The following is a 16,457-nucleotide window of genomic DNA, read 5'->3' as shown; positions in this document are numbered from 1 at the left end:
TCAGAGAAGTATACCGGGCGGCGCGCACGCAACAATATTTAAATAGATTCAGAATTTCTTGATATTACTCACGTATATTTGATTTAAATATATTAATATTTGCATTAAACAAATTACTACAACTAAACAAGTTTAGTCAAATTAACAACATTTTTTTCTCAGTGTACTCGCCTATTTGCTGTTTTCCAGTTATTAATGTCGTTATGTTTCCAGTTGGCACAACGGGTTCGATATAAAAAACGTTTCTTTTTCGCCAAAAATTGAAGATGACAAACTTATAATAAATATATAGAGCGCTCAGGGCAATGATGATTAATTCGATAAATGCCATAGTGAATCTAAAGAAAGAAAAAAAACCAACCTTTTATAAAAATGAAATAATAAAAAGATAGCGTACTATAAAAGACGATCCCTATAACGATCTTGCGCATAGATGTTATAAATATAAAAATTTATAAGCTCAATAAAACAAGAGCGGAAATAAAAACGATTCTTCAGTTTTTTTACCCCTGTTTCATAATAATTCTTTAAAATTTGGTTAATCAGTTCTTGAGTTATAGAAATTTTAGTAAGTTTGGCTGTTTTTTTAACAGAAATCGGTAACCTCTTTATTATTAACAATTTTTATTAATTCTATTATATTCTTCAGTTTTTTCTACCCCTATTTCATATACAATTGGTTAAGATTTGGTAAATCTCTTTGGGAGTTATAGAAATTTCTATAAATTTGGCACAGACGTACATAAATACATACACACGACATTTTTTTTAATGCAATATTTCGACGTTTTAGAACACTGAACATATTGACATTAAAAACTCAAAAAACAATCTTTTCTTTAGTTTCTTCTACCCCTATTTCATACATAATTCATTAACATTTGGTTAATTAGATTTAGTTTTATATATGCGATCAAAGGTCCATATACGAAGTTTATGAAAACAAAGCTTCCTCTATGAGGAAGCAAAATGTAATAGACGAGTGCACGCACGATCAAATAATGAATTTTCCACTAAATAGGTTTTACTCTAAGGGCAATAAGTTCATGATGGAACCAGCAGATAGAACCTATTAGTTTAGCAAAAACCTCGTTATCGCCTATCTCATAATAGGGGACTTTCCTCTATATACATTTCACCCCTACGATATATAGCAAAAATGCAAGGGTGTCTAAAAATTTTTTTTTGTTAAATACAAAGAACAAATATTTCACATTCTAATTTTTTTATAGTAGGGGAGACCAGGGACAAACGTAACATTTTGCTCATTTGAATTGATATCTTCGATTTACTTATTTATATATTATATATAAACTTTTTCTTTTTTATAAAATAAATACATTCTTTCATAAGGTAAATACATTCTTTACTTACATTATGGTATAAATAAAATTCATTCACATTTTATAATTACTTAGAAAAATCAAATTTTATGAAGATCGAATTTGTTACGATTGTCCCTACCCCTAGGGCTGGTTGTAACAGAGCTCAAGGTTGATTTCAATAAGATAAAATAAAATAAAAACGAACATATTGTTACGCTCGTCCGCGCGTTCGCTGCACACACACTCACGCACACACTCGCGAACGCGGCGCGCGATCCCGTTGTCGGGAATAAAGACTCTCTCTGGTAGAAAGGAACTCGTTCAATGGAAATATGCGAATACAACGAAGGGCTCGTGAACACGTCTGTTCGCCACGAAGGCCCAGCGAAGAATTTGACAGACGGCAAATGTAAACAAATAATATCGCAACAGCTCGTCGTCAGGCACGACGTCACGCAGCGCTTCGCGACTGCTTTTCGGGCTTCTACCGGGCGTCCCGGCACGGGCGCAACAATATAATTAATGTAGCAAAAGGTTTTATTTTTTAAAAACTTTTTTAAATAGTTCTAGACGTTTAAAATTATTTTAAACAGACGTTGCTAAACCTTTATTTGTTTTTCTTTTTTGTATATTTGGCATTTTTAAATAATAATAAAAATATTTTTATTTAAAAAATACATATATAAATAAATAGAAATCAACACCAATAACAATTATTACTTTTGGGACAAAAGTAACAGACTGATACTTTTGTCCCAACTTATATTTTTGCCACAATTTGTTAAATACTTATTATTATAAAATAAACTAACCTCTAACTGAAGGAATAGTGACTTATTTATAATAAACAATAAATAAAGGGGTAAACTAAATTTTCAATAAAATATTAAGAAAATAAGATAACACAAAATACTCAAAATTTGAAGTATAGGCTCTAATAGAAATTCACGAATATAGAAAACGGGCTAACTAAGAAACCAAGCGCGGTAAATAATGCGCGAAAGTTTTATTTTTATTTTTATTTCACATATCTTTCAACCTTGACTGCGCGCCGACTAAATTTGTCAGATTCGAAAGTACCATCGTGAATCTAAAGCATGTGAAAAATGTTAAAGCCTTATGATCAGTCATGATGTAAAAATGTTGTCCGAATAAATATGTCCTTAACTTAAGGATGTTTTACCTATAGCTATATGTAGTATAATTTTGTTTTCTTGATTGAAGACTTTGCATGTATTGTCAAACAACTCAAAATTTTTTATATGTTAGAAGGGATCACCGTTAACAGTTTGAGTATGATTTTTTGTTATTTAAATAATTAGTATTGTTTAAACAATTAACAAAATTTTTTTGTGGCAAAAAATTTTGAAACTTAAAATACAATATCAATGATGTATGTTTCAAAGCCTTTTCAAAATTCAATTTAAAATTATATTTGTTTAATCTTTACAATACCCGATCTAAATGAATTAAAAGTTCTTCGAATAATTTTGATACTATCAGAATATATCAGTTCTTCTGATTATATCAGTTCTTATATAATACTACTTTGTTTCATTTTATAAGAGAATAAAGAATACATATTATAAAAAATTTTTACATTCAGAAAAAATTATATACGTATCACTTTTGAGTTCTTTACGAGTAAAGTTAATTACAAGAAGAGGATATGTAATATGGACTAATCACCAATTTTTATTCTCTTGCATTTATATGAATCTACATCGAAAATAAATTTATCCGTGTCGATCGTATCTGCTGATTCAGAGCGAGAAAAAGAGAATAATATTCTCTCTCTCGCTTGCTCGGCACGGCTTAACCTTGGCCGTGGCCAAGTGTTAATAAATACAGGATCGCTGAAATGCGGTAGTTTCACACGCTACCGCATACTACCAATTCGGTAGCATTCCAGCGATCCTGTATTTATGCTAGATTTAAGCCGCTTAAGCCCCTTGCACAATGCCAGGCAACAAGCAATAGGATCTGGAAATAACCAAAAAATGGTTAATTATAACCTTAAAAATTTGTTGACAACGGGGGCAATAGGCACAGAATTTCCAACCTGACGGAAACTCTGTGTCTATTGCCTGTGTCACTGTTTATTTTACATTTATACATGATTTCTGATTTCTATTCCCTGTTCCTATTGCTTGTTGCCTGGCATTGTGCAAGGGACTTTACAGCAAGCAGCAGCACAGCGCACATAAGCGAGCAGCCGTGTACGTGTGCGGCGGCTGTGCGCTCGTCGTTCGGCCAGCTTCGAGCGGCCTAAGAGCGCAGACATACATCTGCCGTCTCTTTCTTGCTCGAGCTAGCGTCGCCAGCCACGAGAATCGTAAAATTCTATTGTACGATCGGCTCGCGCGTCTTACTCGCGTCTTCGCGTGTCTCTTTCCGCACTAGGCGCGAAACATTATCCGTGTCTCTTAATTATGTCACAATTAAAACGTAAAAATTTCATGAAATAGGTAATAAATATTTATGTAAATAATCTTTTTTATTTTAATTATTAATACAAAAAAATTGAATTAAATATTCTAAATTATCAGGTCTAATTTGGGCGCCGTCGCCAGCAGCCGCGCCGCGAGAATCATGCCTACACGTGTATATTATATCTCGCCGCTTATATGTCCCTTTTCATACTTAAAAATAAAATGGAAATATATTTTATATACAAAAGATATTAAGTTAAAGAAATAAAGAACAGAAAGAAGTAAAAATGATAAATGATAATAGAAATCCACTCTTGGCCAACATGTAAGTCTTTTTTTAAGTTACGTTATTAATTTTTGAAAAATAACTTATTGACAGTACATAAAGAAATTAATTAAAATTAAATTAAATGTTATGTTTCTCATAATTACTAATGAACTATAATGTTAAATTAGGATACTTCGCAATATGATTAGACTGATGTGTGTAGACTCTCTTTCCACATGTTATCAAAGTTTAATGTGGAAAAATTCTTTTTTTCCTTAATAGTAAAATCATTATATAATACAAGCTATTCTTCCTTTAAGGTTATTGGGCCATCAGAGCATGTCAAAGAAAAAAATCTGAATTAAAACTATATTATAAAGAAAACCTAAATACACTTAAATTTGCAATTTTGAGAAGATCTGACGTCTAGTTTTTAAGATATTAAATCTCAAAGTTGGCATTTTTAACATAGGTTTTACGGGAAATTGTACCGGAAACATACATTTTTTAATAAAGATATTGTTGAAATTGACATGTTCAAGACGCTTAGTTATTGGTTGGACTCAGATTAGAGTACGTTTTCATGCACTTTTATTTTTCTTCTGATTGGTAGACCTGAGCATATACGAGCGTGCGTGCGGATCGCTGTCTCTTAGTTTTTGGTAAAAGTCGCAAGTAAAGGTGGAAGCACATAAAATTGCAGGAGCCTTGAGCAGAATGCAGAAGCCATATGCGCATGCGCTATGGTATTTGTAGAGCTCTACAGATACCACAGCGCATGCGCATATGGCTTCTGCATTCTGCTCATGGCTCCTGCAATTTTATGTGCTTTCACCTTAAGCCCGCTCACGTAGTTCACGTGGAATTCTTTAGTTATTCACGAGTGTATCTCATTGTTTATACTAAAATATATATGTATATGCTTTTCCAACAAACAAAGCCTATCGAGTTCTTTTCCATCAGATTATGAGACTTAAGCGCTGTTCGTCTCGTCGGTGCGAACTGTGTTGAGGTTAAAAGAGAGAGAGACGATACAGTGAGTGTTCGTAAAGAACAAGCGTATTTGTTTCCGTGGTTATCTGAAGAAACCATGGCAGAAGAAAGTTTTAGTCGAGAAATTCGAGTGACGAAGCTTTCAAAGGCATCATACAACCGCTGGAAGATTGAGATTCGGGATGCGTTAGAAAGTCACCGAATATGGGAAATCGCCAGTGGAATTGCAGACAAACCACGAGAGATAAGAGATGCGAGTGACACCACAACGAATAGGAAAGAAATAGAAGAATGGAAAGCGAAAGATAGTAAAGCTCGTTCGATCATTCGGTCAACGCTAGATGATACGACATTTGATCAAGTATGACAAGTATGTGATTGTGAATCGTCAGCGGACATTTTAAAAAGAATTAAAGCTATTAATGAACTGAAAACATTAAATGTTCTTTTGGAATTACTGCGTGAATTCTTTAGTTACTCATGGAAACCGGATAGTACGGTCGGTACGTTCGTAGCAGGGCTTAAGGTTATCGCTCGTCGAATCGAAGCGTTAGAATCTGACGACTTTGGAAGAAATTTCAATGAAAAACTCATGATGGCAAAAATCCTTGGCTGTCTACCAAAAGAATTTGATAATTTCGTCACAAGCTGGTCACTTTTATCAGAAGATATATCACTGGAATCTTTTCTGGAAAAGCTCACGAATGTGGAGAGAAGCATTACTGAGCGTTCAATTGAAACATCGCGTGAAGTTTTTAAGGCTCAATCGCAACCAGGAAGTAATCAAGCAAAGAAGACGATAAACAAGAGATTTCAAGGAAAATGTCACAAGTGTGGCAAAAAGGGACACTTGCAAAAAGATTGTTGGTCGAAATTGGAGAAATCGGCGTCATCTGAAGAAAAGAAGACAAATGAGAAATCAAAGGATCAAAAAGAAGAAACTGGTCTGTCAGCATCGTCAGCCTTCAAGATAAACGAAGAAAATAAAATTCTTGCAGATTCGGGAGCAAGCGTTCATTTGACAGGAAACATGGAATGGTTTTCGTCGTTACGTAAGCTCAATACACCGTTAATATTAAATGTCGCAAATGGTAAATCTTTACAGGCAACCCATATAAGCAACATCGCTGTTGAAAAATCAAATGATGGCAAGAGATGGGAGAAACGTACGTGGGAAAATGTGTATTATGCGAAAGAGATGGGCGCTGCATCCTTATTTTCGACAACGTTCATGGAAATAAATAAAGGATATAGTTTTTATCACGGAAATGGAATCATGCGATTAAGTAAGGGGCGACAAACCATGATAGGTGGAGAAAGGATTGGAAATCAATACATTCCTTATATTCGAGTCAAGCCACCATTGATTTCTGCAAATGTAGCTTGGTCAGTTGGATTATGGCATCAACGATTGGGACACGTAAGTGATACTGTAATACGAGCAATGTATAAAAATGATTTAACAGAAGGTCTTGAAGTAACTTTTTCAGATAAGAACGATTGTGAATCGTGTCATTATGGTAAGCAAACAATAAGTCGACATCCCAATCGAGAAAAGCGAGATTGTTTGCCTGGCCAACGATTTCATTCTGACGTGTGCCATATCGGAGTGGTGTCATGGAATAAATGCAGATATTTCCTCACGATGAAAGACGAAGCATCTGGATATCGCCGAGTTTTCTTCATGAAGACGAAGGATGAGGTGTCAAGTATATTAAAGCAGTTCTTCATCGACGCGGAGAGAGAAACAGGAAGAAAGGCAATTTCTCTGAGGACGGACAATGGAACAGAGTACGTCAATGAAAACGTAAGAGAAGTTCTTAAGTCAATGGGCATTATTCATGAACTGTCACCACCAAATGTCAAACAATGTAATGGAATGGCAGAACGGGAAAATAGAACTTTATGTGATACTGCTCGATCCATGCTGTTTAATACAAATTTATCAAGAACGGATTGTCATCTACTCTGGACGGAAGCTATTGGCACGGCAGCATATCTAAGAAATCGAGTTCCGAATCGAGGAATATTGAACACAACGCCATATAGCGAATGGTATGGTAGAAAGCCTGATGTTTCTCATTTAAGAGTCTTTGGTGCAAAGGCTTTTGTACATATTCCAAATACGATGAGACGGAAAATGGATCCGAAGTCAAGAAAAGCAATCTTTGTCGGATACGATTGTTTAACCGATAAAGTATATCGAGTTTTTGATCCTGTCAAAAAGATTGTAGAAAGAGTCTCTGATGTCGTGATTCAGGACGAAATGGACAGGGATCAAGTTTTATTTCCCATACCATCTGATGAACCAGAGGAGGTATATGAAGAACCGTCAATTGCAGAAAAGGATGAAGATGAAACAAACGTGGATGATGATTCGGAGCAGAAAATAGACAACGCCGATGAAGAAACAGGATCAAGAGAGAAAAAGAAAGGACGACCAGTAGGTTCGAAGAATTTCCAGAAACCAGTACCTGCGACGGATAGAGAACTAAGAAGTAAATCAAATAAATCAGCATACATAGCTGCGATGAAAGTATCAATGGATCCAGTCTCGTATGAAGATGCAATAAGTAGAGAAGATGCACATCTTTGGAAGAAAGCCATGGATGAAGAGATGTCGTCATTGAGCAAGAATCAAGCATGGGAATTGGAAGAATTGCCGAAGGATCGGTCTGCGGTCTCATGTAAATGGGTTTTCAAATCCAAATTGAAACCTAATGGAGTTATTGAGCGCTACAAAGCAAGGTTAGTTGCTCGAGGTTTTAACCAAACGAAAGGAGTTGACTATTTTGAAACATTCTCTCCTGTAGTGCGTTACGAGTCCGTAAGAACCGTTTTAGCAATAGCAGCTAAATTTGATATGGATATCGTACAATTCGATATTAAAACGGCATTCCTCAACGGTCCACTTGAAGAAAGCATCTACATGCATCAACCAGAGGGGTATGAAGATGGAACGAATCGAGTTTGTCGTCTGAAGATAAGCCTGTATGGACTTAAACAGGCATCTAGAAACTGGAATGACACTTTCAATGATTTTGCGGCAGAATATGGTTTAATACAGTCGGATTCAGATCCATGCATTTTTGTGAAAAATGAAGATACAGATGAATGGATGATTCTATGTTTGTTCGTTGATGATGGACTGATAGCCTGTAAAAGGAAGAAATCACTGGAGTTTTTCATTTCCGCGTTAAAAAGGAAATTTGAAATTACTTGTGGTGAGCCATCTTGTTACGTTGGCATGGAGATTAAGCGGGATAGAAAAATGAAAACTATCAGCATTAATCAACAAGGGTACATATCTCGAGTGTTACGTCGTTTTGGCATGGAAGATTGCAAAACGGTGTCATCACCAGTGAATAGTTCAATCAATCTGTCAGAGCTGAAAGAAGAAGAAGCCGTCACTGAGAAGAGATACCCCTATCGAGAGGCAATTGGATGTCTGAACTATATTGCTCAAATATCAAGACCGGATATTGCTTATATAGTGGGCAAACTTGCTCGATTTGCGAACAACCCGTCAGATATACATTGGAGAGCAACTAAGCAAGTTATGAGGTATTTAAAAGGAACAATTAACCTCTCATTATGTTATAACGGAAAAACGCAAGATAAGTTAATAGGATATTGCGATTCCGATTATGCTGGAGATCCAGTGGCGAGGAAGTCGACTTCTGGATACATCTTTATGCAGTATGGTGGACCGATAGCATGGTCATCAAGCTTACAGAGGGTCACGGCGCTCTCATCATCAGAGGCTGAATATATGTCTATGGCAGAAGCGTTAAAAGAACTCTTGTAGTTGCGGTCACTTCTGAAATCCCTTGGCCTGGAGCAAGAGAAGGAGACAGAGCTGAAGGTAGACAATCAAGCAGCAATAGCCTTATCAAAGAACCTAGAGTTTCACAAGAGGAGTAAACATATAGGAGTACGTTTTCACCGTATCAGACAAGAGCAAGAGGCTGGAAACGTAATAGTCACCTACATACCTACGGATGAGCAGGTAGCTGACCTGTTAACAAAAGGATTACCATGGGCGAAGATCTCAGGTCACTTAAAGACTTTAAGGATGACGTCATGAACAAGAGGAGGTGTTGAAATTGACATGTTCAAGACGCTTAGTTATTGGTTGGACTCAGATTAGAGTACGTTTTCATGCACTTTTATTTTTCTTCTGATTGGTAGACCTGAGCATACGAGCGTGCAAAGTAGATCGCTGTCTCTTAGTTTTTCGTTAAAGTCGCAAGTAAGCCCGCTCACGCAGTTCACGTGGTATTCTTTAATTATTCACGAGTGTATCTTATTGTTTATACTAAAATATATATGTATATGCTTTTCCAACAAACAAAGCCTATCGAGTTCTTTTCCATCAGCAAACGTTAAGCGTAATTTATGTTTCTTTCTTAAAATTAGTGAAAAATGCAGAATACAAATAATTTTTGCCGATTATTATTACTAGAATACATATTACTAGGACACATGTTCTAACCCAGAATAATGAAATATTTGAAGAAGTTACAAAACAGCCAGACCTAGCATTGTGTGATGTACGTATTTGCAGCAGCATTTGCTGTAACAATAGCATTGGGAGAAAATCCACTTAATAAAAAAATATGTACTTTTTTTTAATTAATAAAATATTATTAAAGAAAAGTTGATATTGAATTTGGCGATAATTAATAAAAGGATTCTTTTCTAATAAAATTTGAAATTTAATGAGAAATATCCGTGGTTACTCTAACTTCCGCAAATTTGGAAATTTTGGACTGACTTTTTTTTAATCGATAAAGTATCATTAAAGAAAAATTAGTATTGAATTAAAGTATTGAATTTGACGATAATCGGTGAAAAGAGATTCTTTTTTCTTAATATTGAGTAAAAGAATTGATTAAAGACCTGCCCCCGGGTCGTAAAGTTCAATGAAACGGCACCCGGAAGAGGATGAAGCCCGTAAAATTTCTGTCAAAATATAAAAATAAACAAGTGTACAAATCAGGAATTTGCACATTGCTTCGTCAAAATTTTATTGCGCTCATAAAACTTCCTCTGTGAAAAAGCCAAACTATACTATAGCAGCATTTGCTGTAACAATAGCATTGGGAGAAAATCCACTTAATAAAAAAATATGTACTTTTTTTTAATTAATAAAATATTATTAAAGGAAAGTTGATATTGAATTTGGCGATAATTAATAAAAGGATTCTTTTCTAATAAAATTTGAAATTTAATGAGAAATATCCGTGGTTACTCTAACTCAGGCCTGTCTAACCTGCGGCCCGCGGGCCACTCGTGGCTCTTTCTCCCGCCACGGAGCTCGAGCTCGACTCCCCCCACTCTTCCAGTTGGTTTCCTGACTCTTTCCATATTTGACACGTATTCCTAGTTCTAGCGGATATAGCATCTAGCATCTTAGCTTGCTTATGAGCTTACTGTTCTCACGTTACGACGTGTATGCACAGTACAACTTAAAGGCTTAAACCATATTATTAAAACTGAATAATATTTCAATAAGTTATTTATTGATCGGCCTGACTGGCAATAATTGATTAATGTTAAACGACGTTTTGATCTCTAATTTGGGTTTCCTTATCAAATTACATTTAATGCTGGAACAAAATAAATTGCCGGTAACAAATATAAAATGGAAACAATAATGCAAATTACATATTCAACTTACATGGATCATTATGCGTCAAAAGTTATAAATTACTATAGTCATCGTTAAAACTTGTGTAACGGCGCGATAGAACAAAGGAATGTAAACTCATACACTTTTTGTTTTATTCGTTGACTGCGCTTGACTAAAGGTCAATCCAGACAAACTTGCATAGCGCATAAACATAAGCATAAAAGAATTGATTGGTAAAACAATGAATGATCGACAGCTCTTTCGCTATGAAATCGAGCTTAGCGTCGCGTCGCCAGTTTCGCGGTACTGTCATTTGTCTGGCGAAATAGCTGTCGATCGTTCATTATTTTATTCTTTACCGTGAGCTTCTTACTGTTGCCGTTTAGTCGTACGTTTTCAGTAAGATCAGTCGCATCTGTTCAAAATGTATCCTAAAAGAGGACGTCCGTCTAAAGTTCGAAGTGAAGATATTATTCATACTGTTTTAGTATATAAAAATCGTATCATAGTATCAAATAAAATAGTATCTAAACATGATGTAGTGTAGTCCGAAATATCTAGCGCATTAGGTAATCGTGTAACGCCTGCTTCGTTATATACTATAGTGTCGTGCAACAGATATGGCATACGCAAGCAACTTACTGGTCATGAAAAAGATGTGAATGCTACAAATGATTTAAATTTGAGTGATAGCATTAATTCAAATGTAAGTGATAGTACGGAAAATGAAAAGTCTGTGGAATTCACTAATGCAGTACCCATTAATTTTGTAATAACAATACCAAAACACGAGTTCGAACAATTAATTGTTTACAAAATATATAAACGTATGCAACGAAACAAAATGCGGAATAGAATGTGGAAAACTCTTCGCCCAGGAATTTGGGAAGACTTCATTACACATAAAATTTGGGATGCAATACAAATAAAATGTGGATTTCGGTTTCGTAATCATTATTTATCCAATGCTGATACATCTGGATATATAAATGGTAATTATAAAATTTTAGCCAGTCTATGAGATTTATATATAAAATTTTAATTATAAATTTTTTTTCTTTTAACTATAAAATAAGTATAATTAAAAACAAAGTAATTTTATATATTTTATATAATATGTAATTTATTTAATCATTTATTTATTTTATACAATATGTAATTATTTAATTATTTATTTATTTTATATAATATATAATTATATAAAATTGCAGATAAGATAAAAAAGTTTGTTTTTAATGTTAATTACATAAAAAATAATAATTTTTTATTCAGGTACTTGCAAATGTGGTAGTAATCTGCGATGTGACATAACGGAAGACCGCAATACAGAAGTTGTGCTTTTAAAATGTAACATATTTAAAGGCACTGGAAAATGTGGTAAACGATATTTAAGAAAACCACTGAGAACGATTCTTGGAAAAGAATTAAATATTAAACCAATAGAAGTATATCGTGCTGAAAAAGCCAATAAACTTATGGAACACGGAGATCCGGAACCTCCGCATTTGCACAAATCGACAATATTGCACGTGGCAAAAAATGAGTACAGAAAATCGCAATTTTTTGACGCCGATCCGATAAGAGCCTTATGTATCATGAAATATAGCGCTTATACTAATTGCATTCATAATATTGGCATAGATCCGTTTTTCATTCATTATTGGACTAACCACCAGCTACAAGTATATCGAAAATATTGCTTAAAAAATATAAGTACAATATATATCGATGCTACAGGTAGCATTGTAAAAAAATTAATGAGACCAGATAAAATTTTATCGAACCACATCTTTTTATATCATATAGTTATACATTACAATGACAAACAATTTCCGGTAACACAAATGTTATCCGAAAGGCACACAACCAACAATATCCACTTCTGGTTACTGGAATGGTGTAGAATGGGTGCTCCTTATCCGCAGGAAGTTGTCGTGGATTATTCTTTAGCATTATTAAATGCTGTTATACGATGCTTTACACCTTTCACGACAATAAAAGATTATGCAAATGCGTGCAAAAATAAATCTATACCACAATGCTATATCCGTATAGATGTTGCGCACTTCATAAAAATATACGCAAATTTTTTAAAAAACATTCCACGAAGAATTAAAATTTTTTATATGGCTGCGATCGGTCAACTAATTATGTGTCGCAATATAGATGAAGCTAGTACAATGTTGAAAGCCATATTAACAATTGCACGATGCGAAACGGAAGGTAAATTAGCAAGTGGTGAAGAAACTTGCTGCGAAAAAGAAAAAAATAAATTAAAATCTATTATAACTGGTAAGTTTTTTGTTATTTCAATAACAATATTAATTTTTAGTTTTGTTAAATTACTATAAAAGATTTAAGGAAATTCGAAACATTCTGTATATTTAAATATAAAATTATATATGTAAACTTTTGCAACATTTCTAAGATGATTTGATTTAGAAAAAAAATATTGATTTGATTTTTCAATAAAAAATGATTTTTTAAATAAAAAATAAATACATATATATATATATATATATATATATATATACTCTTTAATATAAATACATTTATATTAAAAAAATCAATTTATCTCAAAAGTGTTGCAAAAGTTCATTTATATTATAATTTATATCGTAACGTCTATTAACACAGAATATAAAATATGCAAATATTTTTAATTTATTTAATTGCAATTTATATTTTATTTATTTAAATTAAAAAAAAAAGACATTTTTTCCGTATATTTAAAAATTACATGCGTTTGCTAATATGTTATAGATATGTCAAATTATGAAAATAATGAAAATTTGGAGGAAACAAATCTAAATTTTGATGACTTGAGTGAAAATGAAGATAATGAATGGTCTGAATGGGGCGCACAAATTTATAAAGAAGTGGAAAATAATGTAAAACAAATTGGCGATCGTGACAACGCGCAATATTTCCCACTTTTAGCACAACAGCTCTTAAAGGATGTAAATGTATTTCCCTTGTGGTCATGTGTTTGCCGTGATGAGTTTGGATATGGACGAATACCAGCGTCCAGCGCAGCAGTCGAGGGCGAATTCAATAATTTGAAAAATAATGTTTTAAAAAATTATACTTTGCCCATTAGAGTAGACGAATTTTTAAAAATTCATTTAGATTTTTTACATGGCAAACTGAAAATTGTGGACTCATTGTCAGAAGAAAATTTGTTTTCAAAGAATGAAAATGATATAGATTCATGTATCAACGAAACAGAGGAAATAGAAAGTGTTGAAACCAATATACAAGAAGCTACGAAATGTCCAGCTTGCAACAACAACGACATGCCGACTGGTGCACACATTTGTGTAATTTGTAAAATACCAGTACATGCAATAAAAGAATGCTCGGTAGCTTACGATAAAGAAGAAGGATACGGACAAAAACGTATTTGCGTATCGTGTTCCGTATTGAAAAACTCGGAAGAAGTTCTTGCTATGCAAAAAACAGAAAACTGGCGAGGATTAAATGATGAAAAAAAGAAACGTACAGCAAGATATTTAGGCCAAAATAAACACAACATACAAGATTCTTTAACATGGAGTAAAAGCACAAAATTACCTATTATTAAAAACGGGAATACCATGAAACTTCAAGCAGTTTGTCTAGAAGGCACAAATTATTCTTTGACGAATACTTGTGCCTTTGACAGCCTTTTACAAATTTTACTTGTAATACTGTCAGACTACAAACATTTTGCAGACAAGGTATATTATTTTTTTTCTTCCAAGTCAAAATTTAAATATTTTTAAGTATAACAGTTTTAAGTATAATATTAATAAGTATAATTTTAAATATTTTTAAATATAATTTTAAATAATGTTTAAGTGTATAATTATTATAAAATAATTTTTTATTTTTTAAATTTGACCAAACTGACTGATAAATTTTGTTAGATCTTACACAACGTTTTGACCATACATTTTGGTCCTTCTTAAGTGTTAGAAGCTTTTAATTTCTTTTACATAGAAATAGATCTTGTCGGTTGTGATTTAATCATATTGTATGTTACATATATTTGAACTTAGTCACGTTATAGACATGATTTGACACATACATGACATGAGTTGACGCTTCTCTAGGTCGGTGTATTAAAAATTTTATAATGTTATGTAAAAGAAATTAAAAACTTATAACACTTGAGAAGGACCAAAATCTGTGGTCGAAACGTTGTGTTAGATTTAACAAAATTTTATAGTCAGTTGGGACGAATTTAAAAAAATAAAAAATTGTATTAATTCTACACTGACGATCTACTTCTATACCATAATTGTTATAAAATAGTTTTTGAAGTATAAAATTAGATTAAAAGTATTCAAATTTACAATTCAAAGATTTTAATTTTTTACATTTTAATTATTTAATACAACGTTGGCAATCTTATATTATAATACTTAAGATATATTTCCAATTGCAATATTATATTTGGACACGATTAATTAATTTTACATAAAAAATAAATATATACATATACACACATAGGTAATATAACTTTTTTTTTAATCACATAGATACGTGCAACAGAGAATCCATTATTTGAAATGGCAAATGACATTTTGGCTAAGGGTATTAGAGCCCACACATATAAACTTCGAGCACAAATTTTAAAGGCCATTTTTCTAAAGGAAGATCAAATAATGGACCCAATAATAGAATCTTGTGTGCAAATTAATTGCGAAACTAATGTTGGACATTTGGCTGGTTTATTTTTTAAAAATACACCAAGTTTCGAAGAGGAATCAATTTGCGACATGGGATGTCCACCACGAAAAAAAATATTACCAGTAGCACAAATTGATTCAAAAATTATACTAGAAGATAATTTTTATAATGTTGTAAATGAACACATTATATTATTAGGAAAAAAAAAATGTTATCGAAAAAATTGTCCAGGTTTTGAAACAACATCACTTCACAAAATAGGTAAATAAAACTATGTTATTATTTTAAAAGTTAAGAGTTAAGTACTTATTTTCATAAACACATACTCTCACGTATTTTAACATATTTCTCAAATCTTTTTCAGGATCCATAGTGTTATTTGATGTCTGTAATTTCGGCACTAAAACTGAACCAATAAAATTACAAGACATACCAAACACTATTAAAAATCCCCTAAATCAAGAAAATGATTTAAAATTGATAGGGATTGTGGATTATAAAAAACCACCGATGCTGACTCGAGGATCCGATACTGACAAATGTACCGGACATTACACTGCAATAACTCGGCGATCCGAAAACTGGATAGAATATAATGATTTGCAAGTAGCAGAAAAAAAAAATAAAGAAAACCAAACAAGTACATCCACATATTCTTATGTACATCAATAATTAAATAAATTATACATTATATAAAAAACAGAACAACTTACTTATTAGTTACATATGATTTATTTATTGCATTGTCCTTAAAAAAAATTAAATAATTTATACTATCTTATTACACGCAAAAAAGTAATTTAACGAAAAATATTACACTTAATAAATTTTATATTAGAATACAAAAATATGTTTAAAACATAATGTACATATAACAAAATTATTATACAACAAAATTGTTATCAGCTAAAATATGATAAAAATGCAAATTTTATAAAAACAAGATGTAGCAATAAATCCGAATTTGTTAAAAATAGCGAGCCACAAAATCAGGGATACGTAATCAATTCGGGAAACTGTTTAATTTATGATTTTAAGGCGTTGTGCTGATGTAAGATAAGCTAAGGGTGGTTTTTGAGAATCAAGGGTGGAGCAACAAAATCGTATTTGTTAAAAATAGCGAGCAACAA

The 16,457-nt window shown here is 32.7% G+C and overlaps 1 protein-coding gene across 2 annotated transcripts in view; it reads right to left on the bottom strand.

The window, feature by feature from the left end:
• The window catches only part of LOC112452114 (probable cytochrome P450 6a20), a 6,992-nt gene extending 5,320 nt beyond the window's left edge, over positions 1-1,672 (bottom strand). Inside the window, exons 1-2 of one of the 2 annotated variants that reach the window (XM_025012175.1) lie at positions 1,531-1,672; positions 172-338 (exon numbers count right to left, since the gene is read on the bottom strand). In XM_025012175.1, the coding sequence (XP_024867943.1) occupies positions 172-331 (160 nt within the window). In that variant the 5' untranslated portion in view covers positions 332-338; positions 1,531-1,672. Of the gene's footprint in view, positions 1-171; positions 447-1,530 lie in introns of those variants that run through there. The other variant, XM_025012174.1, reaches the window with a different exon arrangement.
• Between the last annotated feature and the right edge of the window lie 14,785 nt (positions 1,673-16,457).

This window comes from Temnothorax curvispinosus, unplaced genomic scaffold (genome assembly GCF_003070985.1).
Source record: "Temnothorax curvispinosus isolate PA1 unplaced genomic scaffold, ASM307098v1 QBEX01002956.1, whole genome shotgun sequence".
In the NCBI taxonomy this organism is placed as follows: Eukaryota; Metazoa; Arthropoda; class Insecta; order Hymenoptera; family Formicidae; genus Temnothorax; species Temnothorax curvispinosus.
This window is presented reverse-complemented; position numbering and strand designations above follow the sequence as displayed.